We start from the raw sequence: 25528 nt of genomic DNA on the forward strand, positions 1-25528 counted from the left end.
TTTAGGCAAATAATAGAAGCTTTCTGGGACCTATGCCACTTGTTGCTTCTAGATCACACAATTTTATAAAGTGGAGTCTTAGCCTAGCAAGCGCACGACACGAGCTCAATTCCTCCTCCCAACCGCACTTCCTACATCTGCGATCACTGACTAGGCCTAATTTAAAAGCATGTGACGACAGAGGAATACCCGTCATGAGTCTATATCCCTATCTTTTTTAATGAAAAAAGTAAATTTATTTGTCAAAAGTTGCAAGACCTACACATGATCTTCGATCCCCGCGCTTGAGTCCACCTTTCCCCGCTTGGTCAATCATAAGCAACTCTCGCCTTCTTCTAATATCGTGCAACCTGTTTCGGATATCCACGGGATAAGTTTCGAGGATTGCGCCCTTTTTAGTTTACTCATCTACTTCTTCACTCCCATCTATTCCCATATACTCTTGGATACAATATAGACGTATGCTTCTCCCTCTCCCGATTCTTTCCAGGGACTTCCTATACTCTAACACACTTTTAGGTGTTTTGATACGCGACATTATTGCCCTAATTGCTGCTTGCCTGTTAATATAAAACCCTAAGAAAAACCAACCATTCACCACCATTTTATTGCAGAGTTTATTAAAAAATTTGTCAAGAATGTATGAGTTTAGCCCTAATGTAAGATTAGCTCTGAGCTAAATAGGTAACTTGCCGTTCTGCAAGTGGACCTTAATAATCACAGTTGGGGGCTTTTTTTTACATACATTGATGTAAATAAAAAAGCAAAAAGCAAGGCGTGGTTACCTCCGAAAATACTAAAGGCCGAGCTTCTCTTTGCGTTGTGCTCTCTTTAAATATTTCCAACAAATTCGCAGGAGGTGCCTACATGTTTTACTCCGCTTTCGAACGGCATCTGAAAGACAGATGAGTTTTCACTGAGAATCTTTTCATGCAGAAATGCACTCGCAGAGTTTTTGAAATCACTTCCGAGGGACGACCTCGCTTGGAAACCCCTTTTTCTAATTGAAAAAACTTGTTTATAAATTTTTGATGTTGCTATGCCCGTAAATCGAACCCCGGATCTTCGGTGCCGACTCTCGCCATGCAGCGGAACCATAATTGATATTTGTAGGCTGAGCTCTGCTGCTGGAACTCACATCCGTTCCTTAAAGCTTAATAAGAATGCTCTTTGGGCGTATTAGTAGCTATCTTCCAAAAATATAACCCAAATCGACTAAGTGGAGTCATGTAGGACCTACATTAGAATAAATTTTGTCTATACTCGTACAAAGAAACACAAAGATGTATGTACACACTTGCATACAAACATACAAAGAGATGATTATTTGTTTAAAAGACTTTGTTTCAAAAAATGTATGTTATATTAATCGGTTTTTTTGCAAAAATATGTATGTCACGCCCAAATCAAAACGAAATGAATTTAAAATATATACACACTTACGTACACAGTTAGGTATGCCAGAAAATGTTGGCTTAATTACTATTTGATATTATACAACCATGTGATGTAGTGGTATCGCTGAATGCATGTTTGAACGTTTGATTCACAGCGAACAAACACGCATACTGCATTTTTTTTAAATCACTCATGTTTAAAAAATGTTGTTATTGGTGGCAGACCGAAAATATATACATATTTCGCCAGTTGGCCGAGCAAAGAATAGACTAGCAGACGGACGAAACGGCTTAAACTATTAAGCGCCAATAAAATAAATAAGTTAACTGAAAATGAGAAATATTTCAGTTTAGTGATTCGTTTTTAATTCATAGCTGCACAAAACACAATTTTCTGATTTTTTCATACATTTTGCGAAATCGCTACGTAATAATGAAAATAAACCAGAGATTGAAAATAATTGTTAACAAATATTATTTTTTTGTATTTCAATGAAAAAAATTATAAAATGTAAAACAAAAAACCCCAAATCAACAAAAAAGGTTATTTTTAAACTTTTTTTGGTCTTCCAGCAACACAAAAAATTTATTTTTGAACATAATAAAGTGAACAAGAGCTTAAAAGTAAACCTTCACAAGTAATATTTTTTTAAGCGTTTCTTCGCTTAAGTTGTACCTCCTTCCATCTAAAATGAAATTCAACAAAGAAAATGATCTTTCTACTGATACTTGCGTATTAGGGACACAAAGAATGACTAAGGCTAATTCAAACAGATCAGGAGATATAAAGCGAATATATTGATAATAAGTAAAAATGTCTTCATATACCGCCAAGCGTGTATGAAGGCTTTCAAAATTGTCAATTTCAGCAAACATATTAGTAAGTCCGAAAACTGCATGATGAGGAACTACAGATACTATATTTTGAGCCATCTCATCCAAAAAGGTACTGAGTTTCGAGCTTTGGTGAGCGTTTATGAGCTCCTGGTCAATAGAGAGACATATTTTAGCAATTGTTATAGCGCCCTGATGCATACAATACCTATAAATTTGATCCAGCTTAATATCATATTCCTCAAGAGTTTCCAATACTATTCTTTTTATTTTGTCCCCAGTGTGTGGGTGTGACAATGATCTCATTCCGAGAGTTTTTACAACTACTACTAATCTTTTGTTACAATTTTTATTAACGAATTCTTAAAGGACTCTGGTTGTATAGAGTATGAAATTTTAATTTTCTTTTTTGATGGTTCGCTATTTTCGAAATTAGACCTGAAGCCGTCTAAAAATCTTCCGTGCTTCGTTATTATTTTACATTGCGACTTTTTCTTCCTCGATATATTTGAAAACGTCTCTAATGGCATTGTGTCCCCCAGCGGGATAAGGGGCTTAGAATATACCCGCGGTAGATAAGCCTGTCGTAAGAGGCGACTAAAATACCAAATTGATTCAAGGGATTGTGTAGCGCAACCATATCAAGGGGTTGCCAGCGCAATAAATAGCTTATCCAACCCAATTGTCAACCTTACTTATCTTTGGCGATTCCTGTTTCATTAACAGCTGAGGCTCTGGCGACCCCAATTTCCTCATGGAACTAGGGGGTGTGGAGGGCGGTACGGCATAGAAGTTGTAATGTGGTCATATAAATCGTTCCCGAGATGGTCGGCCTAGTACCTTAATGGTGCTATGTTACCGGAACGTACCGGATCTATATCCGGCAAAGGACCATCAACATCGATAACACTCTCCAAAGCCTTCGGGAGTGCCTTTATCGTTAATACAACAACAACAACAACAACAATAATGGCATTGTTTGCTGCAACCCTATTCCTGCCCATAGTGTATTTGGACTATATTATATTTTCCCAGCTTATATACCCTTCAAATGTTTTTCTCAGAAAAATTTTCTATAATATTATTTTCGTTTGAGTTGTTCAAGTTTTTCAAAACAATAATCAGAGAAAGAACGAAAATTTCACACTGTAAGGTTTTTTCTGAGCCAAAAAAAAATTTTTTTTGTCTTTCAATTTTAGTTTTCAACGAATATCTGAATATTTGGCTTAAATTTCATGTTATTTTCAAAACCTTTTAAATTGTTATTAGATATTTTCGATGTCTGAAATAAACATATCACGTAGCGGAATTTAACATCTACGCTGAAAGTAAAGCGGCTATCAAGGCATTGAGTTCAACTATAGTGCGATCTAGGGTGATCTGGGAGTGCCTGATCTCGCTTGCGACTGCATCGAACTATTTTATGATTAAGATTATCTGGATTCTGGGCCATAGTGATATTCCGGGTAAATGGCAAGCGGATCTCTTAGCCGGCATCGGTATATCTAAACCGAATGAAAATGTCTGTAGAGATTTGGGAATTCCGCTGGCCACCTGTGCTTTGTTCCTGCATGGATGGACTTCGAGTCAGCTCAGCAAGCGCTGGGCGGACACGACAACCTCTTGCAGGGTGGCAAATGCCTTATTTGGCGTAAAATACGTAACTTTAAAGCACGATACTCTCCCGACGAAATATATATGTATAAGCGATTCTTTTATCCAGTTGTATCCTAATGTAACCAATTTGGGTTGTTTGTGGAATAAAAATATCCTTTTGTATGAACGTACGTAATTTTAACTAAACAAATTGATTTCCGCTGTACTCTTAATGAGGTATAAGTTTGTTTAATTTGTGTAACAAAATTCGCAATATTAGAAGCACCCTAATATCCATACAAAACTTTCTCTGCTTTTTAAAAAAATCGGCCTTATTAAAAAGTGAAAATTTTTCCAACATCACATACAAAAATATGTTAATAAACTTGTACGTATAAATTTTTACTGCTTCAAGTGCTTTGCATCACATTTAGCTATAATAGATATTTGCTGTGTTTGCGGCTATCAAGCATTGAGTTCAACTACAGTGCTTTCGAGGGTGGTCTGGGAGTGCCTGCCTGATCTTGCTTTCAATTGCATCGAACTATTTTATAAGTAAGATTATCTGGGTCCCAGGCCATAGTGATATCCCGGGCAACTGTTAAGCGGATGTCTTAGCCCGAATCGGTACAACTGAACCGGATACAGATGGCTGTAGGGATTTCGGGATTCCGCTAGCCACCTGTGGATTGCTCTTCCATAGCTGGGCCTCGAGTCAGCTCAGCAACCGTTGGGCGGATATTACGTCTTGCAGGGTAGCAAGATCTTTCTGGCCGAAAGTGGATGGCAGAAAGTCTGCCGAAATAAATAGGTTCACTAAGGCTTACCTTTCAATGGCAATTGGGGTTTTGACAGGGCACTGTTCCATGGGTATCCATGCGGTACGGCTCAATATACTGGAAACTCCATCCTGCTGCAGCTGTATGGAGGATGATGAGGTGGAATCATCAAACCACTTTATGTTTGATTGCCCAGCTTTTGCCAGAATTAGGCGAAAGTACTTCGGTCGCGACTCACTTGGATCTCCCTAGGATTTCTCCAAGGTTAATATCGGTTTCATTCGGAACTTTATTGTTGCTACCCAACGATTCTCTAAGTAGCTATATCTACGTCCCGTTATTTTATTGTATGTGGTATCACAACGGACCTTCATGTTGTCCAAGTGAGATTCCCTTACCAGGACAGCTACCACCTAACCCAACCCGATTGAGAAAAATTTTATTATTTAGTTTTATCAAGAACTTAATTTTTACTATGTCACTTTTCTTTTTCTTTCATTTTATTATTTATCACTAAAATTATGCAATTACCGTGGTGATATTTGTTTAAGGGTTCAACGTGATTCCGAACATCACAATGCAAGTTCATTGTTAGTTTGGAGAGCACGTCTTGCCAAGCCCAACTCGTGCTTTAAAATAGAACGTTACAATCCACTCTTAATAATGATTAGATTCGGTTCGAGCATCACAGTGTAAGTTCTTTCTAGCCTCCTTCTCGATCTTGAAGGAAAAAGGCTTCTATATACCATATATGTATAAAGATTCTGTTGAGCTGGACGAGATTTTGAATTTCACCGCACATCTAATGTATGTGATTTAGTGTTTCGAATAAGACGCGCTTCGCAATCACACATTTGTTCAATATTTTATATTTAATTAAACTAAATAGTCGCTATCTTTTAATAAAGAGAAATGGTTTATATGTATGGAAGTTCACGCAATAATGAAGGAATATCCGGCACAGTTAACGAAAGCTTTATGGCAATTTCAAGCTCCAACTTCTTAGACGCTAGGTTAAAGAAATATTTATGCTGCAAAGAAAGAGAGAAGCCAAGCATGCCGGCATGAGCATAGAGATCTGTAAAGGATCTAAAAGCCTGAAACTGAAAGGCCTGAGAGAGTATCGTGGACAAATTTCTGTGAGCACATCGTTTGCTCCCGCGAAATGGCGAAAGGAAAGATCTAGGCTCCTGGCTTGGTGACTGATACCAAGGTCGAAAGCACGAGGAAGACTTTCTCTAAGTTGAAAAATCCGGGCTCATATGGTATATTCCCTACCATGCATGGGTGCATAAGTATCATGAACTCCACTCGTACAGAACTGTTCCTTTCGCTTTCCTACCAATGGTGGTTAAGATGAGCCATATGTACCTCAAAAACCACAGGCCCATTAGCTTTGCATCACTACTGCTCAAAACATTTGAGGGCTAATAAATGTGTAAAAAAATCTCCAGATGCATGAAAAACTGTTTTTCTCAAACAATATGTATACATAAAAGGGGTACACCTTGGTAGTCTTCTTAGACTTTGGCGAAGCACTTAAGAATGAGTGCGATGGTGAATGGTGTTCATTACATTGAAGTAGATGGGCAGGCTGCATATGCTATATTGCCGAAAATATTACTTTGCAATTGGGGCTTTGTGAGGCCACGAAGTCAGTGAATAAAGGCATGCCGTAGGGTGGGACTCATCAAACTTGCGGCGTACGCTGATGAAGGTGCAGCTGTCATAAATGAAACATCTATTCAATGAATCGGGCGTCTCGGGATATACATACCTGTGAATCTAATGCCGGGTCGAACACCAACTCATGGAGCACGGATCTGGTTTTGTTAACAAAGTATGGGTACAAAGTCCCGAATTTGACTATAAGCTAGACAGGACAGTTCTACAGGAGAAACTTTATTAAAAATATTCTGAAACCATTTTGGAACAAAACCTTAATGGTACTTTATAAAAATAAAATTATTCTGGGGTGTACGTAGGACCTATCGCGCTCTATCGGAGTAAATATAGTTCAAGAACTAATTTTAATTTCTAGGTTATTCTTGACTTAATAAAATATCTGTAAAAAAAAGTTTTAAGTAAACTTGCACTTTGCTTAATTGGCAAAATTGTGTCTCGAGGAATTTTTTTCTTAAGCTCGTTTTGAAATAAAATCTTTTTTTTTTGAAATCAAGCTTAGAGCTGTCATAGCACTGCTTAAACGCGTAGAAGCGTATATCATACAGTATAGCAGCAACCATGGCTTAGTGGTAGTGTGCTGGCAAAGCTAATCGCAATGGTTCATGACTTAAGTGTTGGGGTGGCCCCCCTCCCCCCCCCCCCCCCCCGGAAATGGTGTAGGAAGAACTTCTAGTGTAATTCCACTTTGAAAATTCTCTCAGCATGCCAATATGGTTGAGCAGAAGTAAATTAGAAGAGCAGTTCAGCCTTTTATGGCATGTATTTGGAAATAATTGCCAGTTTTACGATTGGGGTTATAATACAAAACGTTGCAAAAGTAATCAATGTATTTGAGCCCTAACAGCAGCTTTTGTGTGGTTCCAGCAAAAATAAAATTTTACAAAACCTTGGATTGCAAGATGTAAATTTGCAGGCGAATATTAACCATAATAAATGAAGTTTGAAACAATTGAATCACGTCGTCTGGCAGGGAAAGTGAAATTCACCAAAACGAGAGATTAGGAGACCAGGAAATGCTTCCTTCAAAATATCAGTTATACTAAAAGACCCCAAACTATTATTGAGAAAAATAGATCAAATGGTTCGTATTTTAGTAGCATTTCTACAAATCAGAAACTTTGAATTTATATTCCCACCTTATTTGAAAGCGTTAACTCCACATTTAAACTTCCCTCTAAAAAATCATCAAAATTATGTAAAGTAAGTTATGTTTTTTTTATAACAATTTAAAATTATTAGGAAATCTTTAATAAGCAGACAACATAAATGTACAACTATATGTTATCGTCACTAATCAATCTCTTTATATCATCAAACTCTCCAATTTAGTAACTCATTAACGCCTGCCTTATCGGGAGCGATCACTTACCAAACAAACGATCAACACAAGGTGTGCAAACTATCGTTTAGCCGTGGATTTGTGATCCTAATTGCTAACACTTTGCAGCACATAAACGAGCTTAAGGCAAAGACACATTCATACAAGTGCCTTCATACACACATATTAGCACATAATTAAAAAAATAAAAAATTGTATGATCTGTTAAAATGGCGGTTTGGCTGAAAGAATCGTTGTCTAACGACTCGTCACTCTCTGATCTACTGTAGGTATATGAGACCAAGTAACCTCGCAAACGAGTTTCCCTGTCTGAACGCAGTTTTAGTATAATCGCACAGTTTTTTTCCGCGTAAATACATGCCAACTGGAATTTAAGTAATGCCTTAATTAAGTTATAAATATGTATGTATTAATGTATGTATGTATGTATATTCATATACATACATAGGTGTGTTCATAGCGGTAACTTGCGTTGATTGGGACACGTCTCCAGCTATCTTACATTTTATATCTTTAATATGCTTGGGTGCCTATTTTAGAAATTTATCTGTAATCAATCGTGATATATGTTTAAATATATATTTATAAATATATTTAGACATATTGCACAATATAAATATATTTCTATCCATACTGGCTGGCACCCGCTACAGTTTTTATAATTTAAAAATGTTGTAATATGTATATTATGCTAATAATAGTACGCGATTATAAATTTTATGCAATTTTTTTGCAAAAAAATCTCAGATAAAACACTTTTTTTCTTATGGGCGTCAGGAACAAGCAGCGTTTTGATTAGAACAAAAGCTCACTCAAACCCCCTCCTTCTCCTTCTTCCCTATCTTCCTTTTCCTATCCCTTTTCTTCACACCTGCCTCTCACTTGTCCTCTCCCTGCATCTCTTTCTCAATCTCCGTCTTTTTCTCTCCCTTTCTCTCTATATGTCTCCATCTTCCTCTACCTCTTACTTTTCCGGGCTCCTCTTTCTCCCTTTCTCTCTTTCTCTCCATCAACATCATTTTATCTCCTTTGCTCTCCATTTCTCCCAGCGCAATTTATTGTTTCTTCCTCCTGAATTCTGTTTCTGGAAGTAGGGGTGGGTAAAGGATGGGCTAGAGGGTTCAATGTGGTCACATAAAATTGTTCCCGAAATGGTTGGGCGTGTGCCGTAATGATGTTTGTTACTTGAACGTAGCGGATCGATATCCGGCAAAGGACCATCAACATCGATAAACCCTCGCTACAATGACAACAACTACAACAACCAACTATAATATTGTCGATTCTGGATACTATTAAGCAAAAACTCAAATTTTGATTCTTTGAGTCTCCATAAAGAAGTCTTTATTTCGAGTGCTATGAGAAACCCCTTAATTGTTTCCAATCATATGTTCCTAATGATTTATGCTGGCCTTTTATGAATGCAACTAAGTATGTGATGTTGTAGAATGACTTCGCTGAAAGCGTATTGCAATGTTTGTTTGACAGCGAGCACACAACCGAACTGTTTCTTAAGAAAAAATATCACTTTTTTAAACAATTTTATTTGCATTAACTAGTATAGCAAAGGTTAATGGCAAGTAATTTTTATCATCTGTTACCACATTGTGGCAAATTGACACGCCCTTATTATAAATTCCTGCAGATTATATCGGAGTTTTCTTTGCGGAGTTATAACATTTCTGCCCTCTTTCGGAATTATTTCGTTATATATTCAGGACTCTTACAGGTTGATTTTGTGATTGTTAGCCAAATCGATTCGGGACTTTTCAACGATCAGATTTTTTCACTCAGAACATTGCTAAAAGATCCAATGTGTAAGATTATTTTTGAATTTTTGCAGGATGATTTCGGGATTATTTCGAGATATCTTGATATTCATTTGCATTATTTCGAGATTCAGATTGTTTGCAGCGTAAATTTAGAATATTTTGGAAAAGGTTTTGAAAACACTTTAGTACCATCACGGCTCAATGTGGTATTATCAATGTGATATATCAAAGTTATTTCAGAACCCTTTACAAATCAATTCGCGACGGAATATGGATCATTCATATCCGAATTTATACGCAAAACATCTGCAAAATTCGATAAATGAGCATCTTAACCAAATTTCAACGTGTGCCATCGTTTTTGCACCCGTGGCGTAGGGGGTGGCATCCTGCCCCGGGCACTACTCATAAGGGGGCGCCAAATGGTCCGCACAGCAGCAATTCGTGGATAAATTTAGTAGGCATTATTGCAGCTAAACAAAATCTAATCGTTGCGACATGTTTGGAGTAATTGAAAGCATATACCTTTTTTCTCACGTTCAACGTTTCGATGGGAATTATTAAAAAATGATTTAACAAAAACTGTCAAACATGAATCTGAAATACGATGGAGCGCCAGAATAAAAGCGGTTAGCGTTATCTTCGAACAATTAGCAGAGGACATTAACACCACAAGTGACACCAGGAGCGAAGCTACAATTCTGTTGCAAAATATACTGTAACGAATTTACTGCAATTCCCCTTATTTGCAATCTTCTGCTAACGTTCGAATCACTAAACTGTCGAATAAAGTAATCCACTATTCAATAACGCAAAATAGCCTTTATTAAAGTACTTCACAATAAACTACTATTGCTCGCCAGACAGCGTCTTAAATCAAACTGATTGTCGTGCCTCTACTGTTGCTGCCTTTTATACTCTCTGATTTACTCGTTGCATATTTATAGGCTTTTCTATTTCCAGAACTTACTAGTTAGTTATCAGCTATAAAATTACTAAGCTGTAACTACAGATGCATGATTTTATAGCTTCTCTCAAGCCCCATGCGCTTGAATATGTGAGAGACACTTGCACAATCATTGACTTTCGGGAGTATCTCAGATTTATGTATGTGGTTGTGCGTTGCTTCTCCGCTGCGTGTACGTACATATGTGTAGACATAATGATTGAATTATTGATGTGCATACAAGTCACTGCTTAGGATCGGCTTAGAGATGATAGTATCCCTTAGTGCTGATAATATTCGTTACAATACTAAATTTTAGTTTCACAACATTAGTTCATTTCTGGTATGAAATGTTAAGGGGAATTGATCGTGCTCAGATTACAAGATCCGGGGATGAATTTCAGAGAAACGTATCAAGACCTTAAATCATTAGCGGAAAAATACGCAACTAATACTACGCCACTTGTTTGCACTCTCGCAATTGTAACAAGGCGCGCCAGTCGCTTCTTCACTGTGCTAGCTGGCGCCAATTGGTAAGGGAACTTAAATTGTTTTCCACCTGGTCTATCCATCGAAGTGGCGCCCGTACGCCTCCTCTGCTTCCATAGGTGGATTCCGATAAAAATACTATTTAGGCGTAGCAGCATCTTTCTTTCATATGCATGACATGGCACAGCCAACGTAGCCGCTGCTTTTCAATTCCCTGGATTAGATTGATGTCTGCATAGAGCTCGTACAGTTCGTCATTCAAACTCACCGTCGGAAACGTGTAGAGATGCGTAAATCTTCTAACCTGATGTTGAAGAACCGTCATTTTGCACAGCCGTATAAGTTTTGTGAGGAAACTAAACATAGACATAGCAGCATATAGGCAACTCCTTTTCGTGCTGTCGTCAAAGATGGCCGCAAAATCGATAAAAGGGTGATGTGTGTCAATTATTTTTCCGTGGATTCTTTCCAAGACTTTATGCATAAAAAAAATCTGGTCGATGGTAGATTTACCAGGTCGGTCTGAAGCACTGATAAGATCCAATCAGATGATTCACAGTGGTCCTCATTATTTCGCACAATATACTTAACAGGTCCTTATATGTGATATTAAAAAGGCGGATGTCGCAATATTGGCGCAGTTCGAGATCAATTGGATATTATACGGGGATTGTCTTCAGGATCATTTGGAAAGTCTTTTTAAATCAATTCAGTACCGTTTTGGCAACGATGTGGACTATCGTTACAGGACCTTTACGGCTTCGGTTTCGATGTAATTTCGGAACTTTTTCAGAATGATTTCCGTTCCTATATAGGCTCATTACAGAATTATTTGCAAGATTTATTCAAGTAGCCTCGAATTTACCAGGTGAAACTAAATGTATATAAAGTAGTGCCGATACGAACCCGATTACCACATAGGACTTGTCTTAGAGTGATTCCGATATCGCAGTTACTGAAAACAATCCCTAATGATGCAGAAGTAGTTCCGAAACAAACAGCCCCAAAATGATTTCGCCATTATTTACGATAAGTCCCAAATTTACCCAAAATTAGTTTTGAAAGATTCCTGAAGTGATCCCGTAACTGTCTTGAGGAAGTCACGAAATATTCCCGAAAATTTTTTAAAAATATAGCCAGATTATCATAAAAACCAATTCCTAAATGATCTGGGTATTATCTCGATTTGTGTGCTATGAAACCTTTTCTGAAGAGAGTTAAGAATCTTTACATTGTACATAACTTTGAATGGCACTGAAATATTTTTAAGTCTGATGTATGTTGAGGGAATCTCGCGGAACTTTGAAGTGTCCATTGTGGACAGCACCCACTAGAAAATAGGGAATCCCTATAATGACCCTGACTCAGAGGTCTGGTTCACGGATGGATCGAAATTCGATTATGCCAGTCGATACTAATGGGATGATACCCCACCATATTTCAGGCAGAAATCCATGCAATAGAAGTCTGTGGTCGAAGAGCATCTACATTATGTCGGACAACCTAAACAGTTACATAATGACCTGGGAGCCAAAAACAAGTTTTTGTTAGGATGGGTTCCCGGACATCAGGGACATGGGGGAAATGAACATGCAGATTACCTAGCAAAGCAGGGTGCTTAAGCAGCATTCTATAGTCCAGAGCCCTTTTTTGGACTTACAAAAGCTCACACCAGGGAAACCATAAGTAACTGGGAAATTAAGCAATTCAGATGTCTCTGGATTGACTGCCCAGGGCAAAGACAGACCAAACTGTTTATAGTTCCGGCAACGAAAGTATCAGCCCAACTCATTAATCTAAGCAGGGAGGACCTAAGAACTCTCACTGGGTACTATACGGGACACTGTAGTCTTCGATATCACCTAAGTAAGATAAATCTATCCTATACCCAAATTTGTCGTTTCTGTGAGCTGGTGAGTGGAGGATGAAACGCCGGTTCGCATTCTCTGCGAATGCGCGGCTCTGGCTGGGCAGAGACTCTCTCATCTAGGTGGTGTGGCTGTTAATCCCTATGTGATATGGAGGAAAAAGCCTGAAGAGGTACTTAGATACTTCAAGGGCCTTCAGATACAAAATTAGGCTGAAAGGTCATGCACAATAGATCTGCACAAAGGTGGCAGTGCTTCCAGGCGTAGTAATAACAAAAATAGTAATTTTGAGACAACGTTTTAGTGCGTTCAGATACGCATCTTCTTCAAGCTTTCTTTTGCCAGTTTGTTAAATCTATTATTCGTCTTCCGGTTTCTATCATACATATTAGATATACTTTCCGATGAAAGCTAACGTTCAGGATTTTATTCGTACTTATTTCACCCTGCACACGAGATTTTAATACAGTAGCCTGAATCACCAAATAACTGTCACATTTGTAATACCCAGCTTTGGGTTAGCTTTTTTTGAATTATGGTGAATATTTCCGTATTTGATTGAATCGAAAGTAGAAACGCCAGCAACATCATTGAGTCAGTTAATGGCAAAGTTATAATTTTAGTTTCAAACTCTATTTATAGACACTTGAACCAACATCGCTGAATAACATCGTTGTAAAATCACTTCGATACTAAAAAAATGCCATTCAAATTTTAATCCCATCATCTACGGATCTTTTGATCTTTGTCTAAATCTTCTTGTCCTATAATATTATACACTCCTCGGTTTATTTGTTGAAGTAGACAAGAACATTAAAATGGCTATAATGACCACAATTAAATATTACCCCACCACAAAAAAAAAATCTGCAAAAAATTCCAAAGCGAACGACATAAATCTTAAATCTAAATATACCAAATCAAAAACAAAAAGGAGCCTCGATGCCGTTCATATTATATTTTAAGAAAGACAAACCTCTCAAATGCCAACAGTCAAAAACAAAAAAAAAACTACTAAGCTATAAAAAAAACGAAACTTAATGAAAAGCAAACAGTCAAAAACGGGAACAAAAATAATGAATGTGGACAGTTAAAAATAACGTGGGCGATGAGATCATAAGACAAATTTTGGAGTTGACACGTTGGTCTGTGCTTCCAAGTAAATATTTCGGACACGCCAAGTGATCAAGTGATCTACGAACTGTATATTGGATTGACACGGTTGAATGGCTTATATATGCATATATGTACAAATATTGAGGTAGATATACATTCATACATATTTGTGTTCTGAAATATGCGTATATAAGTAAGAGTGTACGTAAATTTGTATATGCTTAGTCCAATGGAGCATTAATCAGGTATGTTGATATGAAGTTTTGCGCGAAAAAACAACAAGCAAATGATAATTATTTGACAAGATATTGACACTATTGAGTGCCACAGAGTTAAATATGGCATATTGCTAGCTTTGAACAAACGGTAAAACAAAAGCCTTATCTTAATAATATAAGCTAAGTTGTTTTCTAACACACTTGAATTCTAGTGTTAAAATTAAATTGTTATTAATACTCGGGTATTTCTTAAATATACAAAAACTGGCTTATGATTAAATGTTTACACATTAATATATGTACATTAGGGTGGCCCTTATTTTCCAACGTGTTCCGATTCTCGATCTCACCCCTTAGAAATATCCCAATAGCCTAAAAACTAGAATATACAAAGTTTAAGGTCAATCGAAAAAGTGTTAGAGGTGGCGCAAAGAGCTTGAGGTCCTGAAAAATGATGAATTTTTAAAATTTCTTAAATTTGGTCAACCCTACTTCATTTTTTATGGGCGAAACGTAATTTATCGCATTACTGGTAAGTTCTAGAGATATTTGACTTTCAACTAAATCTAAAACAACAAAAATTGGTTAAATAATAATAAAGTTATAAAATAAATTATGCCTTAAACACGGTGTCATTACTTCAAGAATGTGTATATAATGAGTATACGTAAATGAGTTTGTTTCAAATTTTTTATTATAAATTTAATTAATTATCTTGTGAAACTTTAGCTGACACGTATATAATATGATATTATTTCCTAGGATCTAATTAAGGAAGATTTAGTATGTAATTCAACTTTTTTTTTGTAATCAGTTACAACTTGTAAAAAATATTGTTTTTCTTGTTCGTCATTTGTAAATATTCTATTATATTCTTCCATAAGCTTTACTCCCCGTTGTTCTGTGCCGTTAATTTCTTTTATATTTATAACAGTATCCTTAACTTTTTTATAGGTTCCTGTATCGCCCCAGTATAGTGGATCTACCTCCAGAAATTGAGATGATATCCCAAAACGACCAAAAAAATTAATTTTATTTCCTGTTACAAAATCGTGTAGTTCTTTTTCTATGAATTTATTGATTTCACTGGGCCTTAAGTGTAACCTCTTTAAGTTTTCTGTTTCCTTGTCGCAGTTGTCTATGCTTTTAATTTTTTCTACAATCTTTTTCTTCATGGTACAAGAGACGTCATCATTGAACAATGCCAATGCAATGCATTCTTCAGACTGGTACCGTAATTTCTTATTGCAATGTCAGATATTTTCTTATTACCATTTCTGTATTTATAAATTTCTTTAATAAAATATAAGTCTTGAAGAGGTGCTCTATGAGGATTGGTACAGTAACACCAAAGCTTAAAATAGAATTGTATAAGAAACGCACATATACTTGCCATCGAAATCTCTTCATACTCCGTTAGTTTAAACTGTTCACGAAATAAATAGATTTTTATGCAATACAATGCCTTAGACATTCACCGAGCATGATGAGTGGGCTTTGGTATACGAAAATTTATACCATTACTTGCTCCTAGACATATAGACGTTAATTCCAATAATTCCCTATAGTCATCTCTTACTATTTTGTTTTTCAACTATTCCTTAGAGGGTTTTTTTAAAATAGTATCTTTGCTATCGCTTAAAAGTAATTTCACTTCGTTATTTTGTAGCAAATCTCTAAAACTATTTTTGTCGATGTTTTTGCAATTTTCTTGAAATCGCTGACATAACTGAACGTCCTTACTAGTATTTACTGGAAAACAACTCTCAGCCGCACTTCATAAATATGATGACGACAAGGTAGATAAAACAATATTCCCACAAGTTTTTTTTTCTAATAACGTTGCAGCTCCTTTTATAATGCCTGTGTTAACCGATGTCATATCAAAACAACAGGCCATAATATCATCCTTCAGATCCCATTCAAATAACAGTTTATACAACGTATCAGCTATTTTCGAGCCTGTTGCAGCATATAATTTTGGAGCTCCTATTAACTGTTCGCCATTCCTGTAAGTAACAACAACTGGAAGTCGTTTCACCTTTTCACGACCTATTATTTCTGGAAGTGCCGCAATTTATCTATTTAAAAAAACCTACTATTCAAAATTTGTTCATTCAAATTTATAAAAAAATATATGTGTATACTTTTTTAAATAAATAAACTTCAAGTTTGGATTCAAGGGATATATGTATTTGTGTATAAAAAAGTTTATTTGAGCGTTTTTTACCCGAATACCACGATTCACTGATAAACACATTTGCACAAACTTAATTTACTTTTCATATTTGTTTGTCGAAAGCAATATATATTTTGCCCAGTAACTCTGTTATTGATCGACCGATTTTGAAGATTGTGGTTATTTTTGAAAAGTAAGAAAATACAGATTTCATTACGGTATGGAAAAGCACTAAATTAAAGGTAGGGTTTTGAGATATGGAAGCCTGAAACAGGAAATTGTAAAATGTCGTCATTTTCCAGGATTTCAAGCCCTTTGCGTCACTTCTAAATCTTTTTTGATTGGCCTAAAACTTTGTATATATTCGTTTTTGAGCTATTCGCATATTTTTTGGGTGTGAGATCAAGAATCCAAACACTTTTTTTTCCCCTCCATACAACGAAGGGCCACCCTAATGTACATGGGTCAGTTCTTTGAAATAGATGACGCCATTATGAAATAAGGAAGTGTATTTAAGTGTTAAAACTTTAAAGTAAAGACGGATTTTTCCGAGACAACTTATTTGCACTTGTGGCAGAAAGAATTGGTTCAAAACCTTGAACATTCTATCATTCACTTCATTGGCATAAGCACTTTCATGAGGACTCCCAAGTCTGCACTTTCTATCGTGGAATGAAGCCTTTGCAAAAAAGTGTCTCTGCTAAAGATGTGCTTTTGTGTGCTATTAAAGTTTTTCCGATATTTGCTTATGGTCGTGAACGTCCAACAAACAAGTTGAATTGAATTGAATTGAATTGAATTGAAGCGTTGGTATTCTGCTTGTCAAGGAGGAGAAGGGATATATTGTGTATACATAAATCTTTTTCTAAGCATGTTCCAGGAATTTTTACAGGAATATTTTATTGTTTTAAATCGTTTGATGTTATTTACGGTGTGCCGCGAAGAAGTACGTAATGCAAGTAAATATTTCATGTATTGATCAAGTACATAGAATTTGACTCTCAAGCGTTAAAGAATTTAATCTTATGCTGCGGTGAAAATCTATGTAGGGATCATACTTAACCCAGATAACCCTAAAAGTTGCTAAGACGAAAACTTTTGATTTTTTTGGAAATGTCTGTTTAAAACCGCTATAGAAAGAGAATCTGATAAATCTGAATCTGAAAAATTCGTTTTGCGCTAAGAAACTACTATGTATATTAGTGTTATATATTTCACTACAGTCAATATTTACTCTGTACATGATGCAATTGTTCCTCCCCCCTGGAACCGCGCATGATATAGGACTTTAGGTATATAAGGGATAAAAACATATTTTTATTTATTGGAATGGAAGTTTACAAAACACTTGGTATGTACTCCAATATTGCATTTTACACATCTTGTAGCGGTTTTTTGATGGCAATATCCACATCGGATTTGTTTTTCCTGTGGCTCTATAAGATGATCCATACGGTCATAGCGAATCTCGGCAACTTGCATGGCCTTCTTGGTTGGTTGATGGCTTTGGATGGGTAGTCAGCAGCATGGTAGCCACTGCACGCCTAAGATCAGTTGGCCAAAACATGTTATACATGTAAAACAAATGCGGTTGTTCTATACATATAACGGTATATTATCGTCCGACTCATCGGATCAGCTTTCAGGCCCGGCTGCACTAAATTTTATTCCTGCTGGCGCTTGCAATTGGGCAGATCGAAAATTATTTACGCCAAAAGCATCCTGAGGACCAGAATCTTCGTCGCTTGCATTAACTGTTTTCTTCACCATCTTCCAACAAAATAAAAACCTCATGAACCGAGAGACACCTGCAAAAAATAGTTCTTGCAGACACCTATCTTCCTAATGTCCTATATGTAGAACACTAGCATTTGCTCATTTTTACTACTAACTAATTTTCAATGTATTTGACTATAATTTTACACATTTGAAAACTCATTTATCTTAATATATAAAAAACATGTGTCACAAAATTTTTGGGCGCGATGGACTCCTAAACTACTGAACCGATTTGAATTTTTTTTGCACCCCGTGTGTAGTTTGATCTAACTTGAGAGATAGGATAGGTTACATCCCAGCTTATAGTCGCAATATTATTTTAATGCAAATTTTTTTATTTGTTTATGCGTAATAATAAAATGTTACGTATACGCAATGATGCACCTCTTTTCAGTTGGTATGGATATGTTTGTGCACGTGCTTATTTAACTTTACATACATATAATATATATATATATATATATATATATATATATATATATATATATATATAGCACATCACCAGGGCATATCTGCATTTCGTTTTAATATTATAGTGAAGTGTGAAAAATAAAAATCTATATATATTAAACTGATTCGGAGTGAGATTGGGACTGGAATAAAATACATACCATCCTCTGGGACAGGCAATAAGAGATGCAGAAGAATGAGAAGGAATTGAGAGAAGAGAAAAGAGAGAAGGAGATTGAGAAAGATATAGAATGAGACGAAGATGGAGATAGATGAAGCGAAAAGGACCGAGGGAGGAGTGAATAAAGGGATTAGGAAAAACTGAAGAGGGGGGAGGGCAGAGTCAGACGAAAAAAGCTTATTAAAATGTATGCAGATAGGCCAACTTTAGGGCAGGAAAACTTCTTCCGGGGCTGCTAGTTTGAAATAAAAGTTGGTTTGAAACACAAATGAGCTATTCATGGCACTTCAATTTCTTAACCGCAAGACAAAAACAAATCTTTCTTCCATTCTCTGGCCATTGGTGACAGCCGTTCTCCCTCACAGCAATTATTTGCAGGTAGGTATGGCAATGGAGGAAGAGAAAGATGTTTCACTTGAATGAATTCACAATGTTCTTGAAAAACGAACGACCATTTCTAAAAACAACAACCTTGTGCTTCAACTGGCACCATTTTGAACATATGTTCTATTAATGAGAAAAAGGTTCTTAAATTAAATACAATGTCCTTAAAATAAGTTAAATGAAAAAGGAACGATACAATTCGTGTGCACTACAATTTTAAATATATCATGTTGTACGAGCTATCAAAGAGTCGTAGTAGCCTAGCGATTATGATGTAGCAGTTGCGATCGCGTGGCGCGAGTTGGATTCCCATAAAACTCTGAAATTTTTTGAAACAATTTTTTATATTCTATTTTTTGTAACTCTCATTTTTCATTCAATTCGATTTTCCATAACAACCATTTTATTAATAACTTTTGTTAATGACAAAAAAATTATTATTAATAAAAAAAATGGGTACTTATTAAAAAAAATTACTTTCCCACTTCCACTAATGATCGAGCATAAACCGTTCTTGAATTGAGAACGAAACTGTTAAATCGACTTCAAATCCTTCTCGAAGCGTGAGAACGAAAATCTTAAATCAAGCACAAATAGTGATTGAAATTAGCACAGAGAGTTCACACATCTATACCAAACTGGTCGTCAAATACGAACGGTGTGCTTGGAAAAAATGTTTTTAAAACAAGCCCATCGATCACGAGTTAAGCAAAAACGTACCAAACAGACTTTCGTCGACGAATGTTCTTAATTTTGAACTTGGTTCGTTGGTCTTATAACGTTTTTTTTTTTATTCTGATTATTATATAAATTAAAAAATGCCAAGATTAAGGGAAAATCAAAACTAAAACGTCTTTACTCAGATATCCTTGTAACCGATACCGGTTTTTGTCATAGATTAACTAGGAATGACGGAAAATCGTTCCAAAAGAATTCTTAATTTTACCCAGTCGAAAAAACGAACAAGAAAGGATTTTGCAAATATAGTTTTGCTGTAATCTTATCTGACTCAATTAAACCACCAAATCCGGTGATTTTTTGCTTTCCCGTACAGAAGGTTTCTAATTTTATTTGACATAAATTTAGAGATAAATTCAATGATTTGCTGAAAGAGAATAAAATTAATACGAAACAAAGCAAATTTTTTGATACAATTTCATTCGAACTTTATTGTAACACTTTATAGTAGACAACGTTTTCGGTTTTTCCATCTTTCGCGTAAATGAATAATGACGTGAGCAAGCTACATACAATTGTGCATGAGAAAAAATTGGGTATTCTAAATTAATACCGCACATTTGTAGAGAATGTCCTTCCGCCTTATTAATTTTCATAGCGAAGACAAGGCGAATAGGGAACTGCAAACGTCTGAAATCGAATGGTAAATCCGTCGGAATCAGTGGAATTCTGGGTATCAAAACGTCTTCTCCTTTGTACTTCCCTTTCAAAATTGCTGCTTCGATAACGTTACCCATTAGCTTCTTCACAGCGAGTCTGATACCGTTGCAAAGTCGTGGCACAGTAATGTTGCGCAGCCTAATAATCGGTGCTCCAATTTTTAATCGTAAATTATGAGGTGGTAGGCCTGGCAAATCGAGTGAGTTTAATAATTCAGTTGGATAATTTACGACATCATCTTGATCAGTAATAGTGTCCATTGACTTATATGCAACTATGTCACCAGTTATTTTATCCAGAATAGCTGCATTTATATCATTGACATCCTTATTTTTCCCAGCTAAAATTGCTCTTTGGCTGAGCCAATCATAGTTTTTGTAATGTTGTACTATGTTTGGAAATACACTCTGTATCAATGCCTCTTTAGACTGTGCAAAAGTGCAGAAGTTGTTAGGCAATGTAATCATTCCTGTTGGATCGACAGACATTTGGCCATTTCCGATTTTCAGTAATTGCTGTGAAAATTCAGCTGCTGACAGAACGTTTTGTAGTTGAACACGTACGTTTGTTATAATGTAAGCGTGTTTATATGTCTCCATAAATACGATGATTTTAAATATGCATTGATTTCATCTCCAGCCGTGGATTTTAGGATCACAGGTAATGTTTGCCTGAAATCTCCAGCCAGTAAAATCATGGCACCTCCAAAGAATGTTTGGCCTCCTCGTAGATCTTTCAAAGTTCTATCAAGTGCTTCCAATGATCTCTTGTGTGCCATAGTACACTCGTCCCATACGATGAGCTTACATACTTTAAGCACTTTTGCCATTCCAGATGTTTTCGAAATATTACATGTTGGTGTTTCATTTACCTGCATATTCAAAGGCAACTTTAATGCAGAATGTGCTTTGCGACCGCCTTCCATTAATGTAGCCGCAATTCCGGAAGAAGCGATTGCCAATGCAACGTTATTATCTGATCGAATTGTTGCTAATATCAATGAAATCAAAAAGGTCTTGCCTGTTCCCCCAGGAGCATCCAAGAAAAAAAATCCACCAGCTCCACGGCTTAATTTTTCATGATTGTATCATAAAAATGTTGCTGTTGGTCATTCAATTTCGTTAAATTTAATGTTACAAATGTGTTTAGTTCATTAAAATGATAATGGTATGCACGCTCCAGTTCTCGATTGAACATATCATGCATTGGACGATTTGCTGTTGGCATGCCCAATTGTACTAACGATTTGTTTAACATCGACAAACAAATGTCGTCAATCCTTATCAATGCTTCATTGTAAATTTCCAATGTGAATTCCAACTCATAATTTGCAGTATTTCGATGCATTTGGTTTAAAATATCATCTGCCATATAATCTTTGAAATTATTCCATAATTCAAATGGATTAGATGGGGGACACATTGTTCGTATTTAATATGGACTGGCTATTACAGCTGAAACGGCAAGCGTATCTTCCCAATGTTTATCATCCTCTAACAAATTTTATTGTTGACATGCTTCACGATATGTAGCGCACAATTCACCATCAATTGTTCTTAAAGGTTGGAATGATGTTGGGCCACGAACATTAATTAACCACAATCGCAACTAAAAACACTCAGCATTATTTGGATGAACTGCATAAATGCGTCTTAATACATCTGTTGAGAACACATTAAGATGACCCTGAAATGGTTTTCCTTGTTTTCGCCTTTGAAATGTTTTCCTGGATTTATCCCATGTGAAATATTGTGGCACTTCTGCATACAGCAATGTTCTTGCAAAATCGTCCGATTGACATAAATGAAAAAAGGCAGTCAAAGTTGTAGACGGTGCACTCGTTGCTCTAAGCGCTATGTATGTGTGCTGAAGCATCTCTCATAAACAGTCTACAAACCTCGGTGTTTATGTTTACTCTCCTTCGAAAAAAATTTGCAACTTAGCATCACGACACAAATCGAAAAATTCGTATATTTATTCAAAAAACGTTGTACACATGAAATGATTTTGAGACGCTCGTCACCCAGAGAATTATTACCACTCATCAGCACAGCTTCCTTTTTATACCCATATTGAAGTACTCATTAACAGCTGCCATTTGATACCCGTAATATAAAAACACATCCCAAGGTTATTCTGATCCACGTTTTGGCCAATATCTCGAGACCCTAGTCACCCAGATGTATGAAAATTACCCTCTGCTAAAGAACTCATCAACAGCCTTCATTTGATATCCATATTGTATAAGCACATTCTAGGGTTATCTGGGTCCACGTTTTGGCCTATATCTGGAGACCCTAGTCACCCAGGGGTACGAAAAATTATTATGTACAGCTTTCATTTGATATCCATATTGTATATACACGTTCTTGGGGTACCCGGGTCCACACTTTGGCCTATATCTCAAGACCCTATTCACCTAGTGGTACGAAAAGTACCCCACATTAAAGTACTCATCAAAAGCTTCCATTTGATACCCATATTATACAAACACATCGTAGGGTTATCCGGGTTCACGTTTTGACGTATATCTCAAGACCCTAGAAATTAAAAAAAAAATTTTTTTGCTAAAAACCTTCCCCTATTTGATCCCTATAATATGAAAAAAGGACGAATAAAATCGGCCTGGTATCGGCCCCAAAACAGGGACAGGAACGAACATCATTTCATTTTTATATATATAGATGTATCGCACAATATTAATGCACTAAATATTTTATCTGAAAAAGTAATAGTTTGTCTGTAGTTAAGGTCGAACACTTGATAAATACGTACGAGTTGATATGTACTAACCGTGGAATGCTCCAAAAATGGAATAAACTCATGTAGGTACATACAATATAAAAGTTTATTTGCATTCTTCTAAGTAATTAACCAAACTTCTTTATGAAGAATCATCGTGGCGTAACTTCTTAGTTTTTGAGTTGCTTCTACTTACCTACTCACATATATTTTTTTACACACTTTGCGTATTTTTCTTGGATTAACTTTGGCATAAAACATATTTTTTGGTATACTAACATACAAACATACACGTAGGTACAATACAAGATATATACATAAAAAAGTCTAAAAGCAACATTACAAGCGGTTGAGAAATCCAATGAAAGCAGCACAAGTTGGTTGTAGTTTTTAAGATTAAATCAAAGAAAAGGGAAAAAATTTGCAATTTTTTTTTTAAGTTAAGCTTCGAATTGTCGCTCATCACACATTAAGTGCTTATGTGTGTGAACTCGATTTGCTACTTTTTACACAATTCGAGTTCACAATGGAATGCGCATGCGTTGACTATGCTCCAAGTGCTATTGAACAAAGAGCAACACCAACAACAGTCAAATGATTTTATTTTTACTTTTTATATAAATAAGTGAGAACAGCAGCAATTTATGCCGCAGTCAGCACCCAAACGTGAACGCTGGTGTCAGCAACAAATTCTTAGGTGCTCATAATTATATACATTGTACTTATACAAGATTTGGGTTCAGCTCAGACCTGCTAACTTGTGTGCTCTCCACTGCAAAGAACAGCAATTGTTTTTCAATATACACATACCGATTTAATGTATTTTTGCAATAAAATTCACTTTCAACATTTACACTCACCACATCTCTCAGATACTCTCATGCGCTCTTTCTATCTCTCGTTTCAGTTTGCCTAACCACGTGCACAAATAATGATCCAACGATCGATTCAGCCAAACACACAGCAGCGCGATCATTAACGCCACCACCTTCAAACAACATCTCCACCACCTGCATTGGACGTTACCTCATGAATGGCATCCAAAGTGCAATACGAAAATACTCATAATTCGCTCGTGACGCGATCGGTAACTGTAGTCGAACGCCAACCATTAACATCGTCTTCAACTTCGTCGTCATCGTTGCTAAAGTGACTTAGCAGTTCGTAGCTGCTAGTGTGGAGCTGCAAACTGTGAGCTGTGGGTTGTGGGTTGTGTGCTTTGTTTCCTGGGGCACCACAGCACTATAATATTGTTATTGTTGATTTTTCGACTTTTGGCATATTGCGGCTCATGGCATTTATGTTAGCTTTGGCCTCAACGAACAGCAGCAGCAGTCGACATGGCAGCAACTAAAATTTTCGTCCGGACTTTGTCAACAAAAACAGCGCTCCGATGGCGCTAGTACGAATTTATCTACCGAGGCGTGTTGACCGGTGCTGCGGTGTGTCGCTGTTATACCGTTGATTGTGTTAATAGCGCACGATATATATATATATATCTTTTCTCCACTTTTCTGCTTACAAAACAAGTCAGCTAAGGAGGCTTTATTAAGTGTGCCGCGCATGCGTTAAAGAAAAATAGAAGTGAATAATGTGAAAAGCAATTAAAACGAATGCATAATAATTAATATAATAAAAAAGCTACCGATTAAAGTTGCTTGTGAGTGTCATTGCCGCAAGTGTGTGGCGGCTTAAAAATTTTATATATCAGCGCAAAAGATACAAACGAAATTTTGGTGCTTCTCCTCCTTTGAAAGCATTTTATAACAACGGAAATTTCAGCAAGTGGATTTTTATAAATCGCACGTTAATAAATTTTGTTAAATCGCAACAATTTTAGTGTAAGCTTAAAATGCGCTGTAATTATATAACGTGAAATACGTACTTACAGTGTCAGTATATGTAATTAAAAGGCCAGTAACAAATAGGCAACTAAAAAGTTATAAATGCTGCGAAAACAAAAAAACAAAAGAAAAATGTGAGTTCGTTTAAGAAAGTGTAATTTCGCGCTGTAGCAAAGTGCAAAATTCAACAATAACAAGTGTATATATTTATTTGATATATTCTTAATAGTGTGTAAAATTTAAAACGGCACTATTTTCATCGTCAACTGCAACCAGACAAGCAGCACCAACGCAATGGGCACGAAATCTCCTGGTGGACCGCAACGTTGTCGTCTGATATTACAGCGCTGTTTGGCCATACAGCTGAGTAAGCCCGGTCATACGCCAGAGGATTTTTGGATGTACGATTCGGGTTATATGATTTTTCAGGTGAGTGGCTATAAAAAAAGTGTAATTATATGTACGCATGTGTTTGTGTGTGTGTGTGTGTGTGTGTGTGTGTGTTGCACATATGTAGTTATAAAATTGCCA

The 25528-nt window shown here is 36.3% G+C and overlaps 1 protein-coding gene across 1 annotated transcript in view; it reads left to right on the forward strand.

Annotated features, from left to right (window-relative positions):
* Positions 1–25528, forward strand: part of ko (Stork-head domain-containing protein knockout) — a 712534-nt gene that overhangs the window by 382598 nt on the left and 304408 nt on the right. Inside the window, 1 exon segment of the mRNA XM_067789313.1 lies at positions 24061–25426. Coding sequence (XP_067645414.1) covers positions 25292–25426 — 135 coding nt within the window. The 5' untranslated portion in view covers positions 24061–25291.

Source organism: Eurosta solidaginis, chromosome 5 (genome assembly GCF_040869045.1).
Source record: "Eurosta solidaginis isolate ZX-2024a chromosome 5, ASM4086904v1, whole genome shotgun sequence".
Lineage (NCBI taxonomy): Eukaryota > Metazoa > Arthropoda > Insecta > Diptera > Tephritidae > Eurosta > Eurosta solidaginis.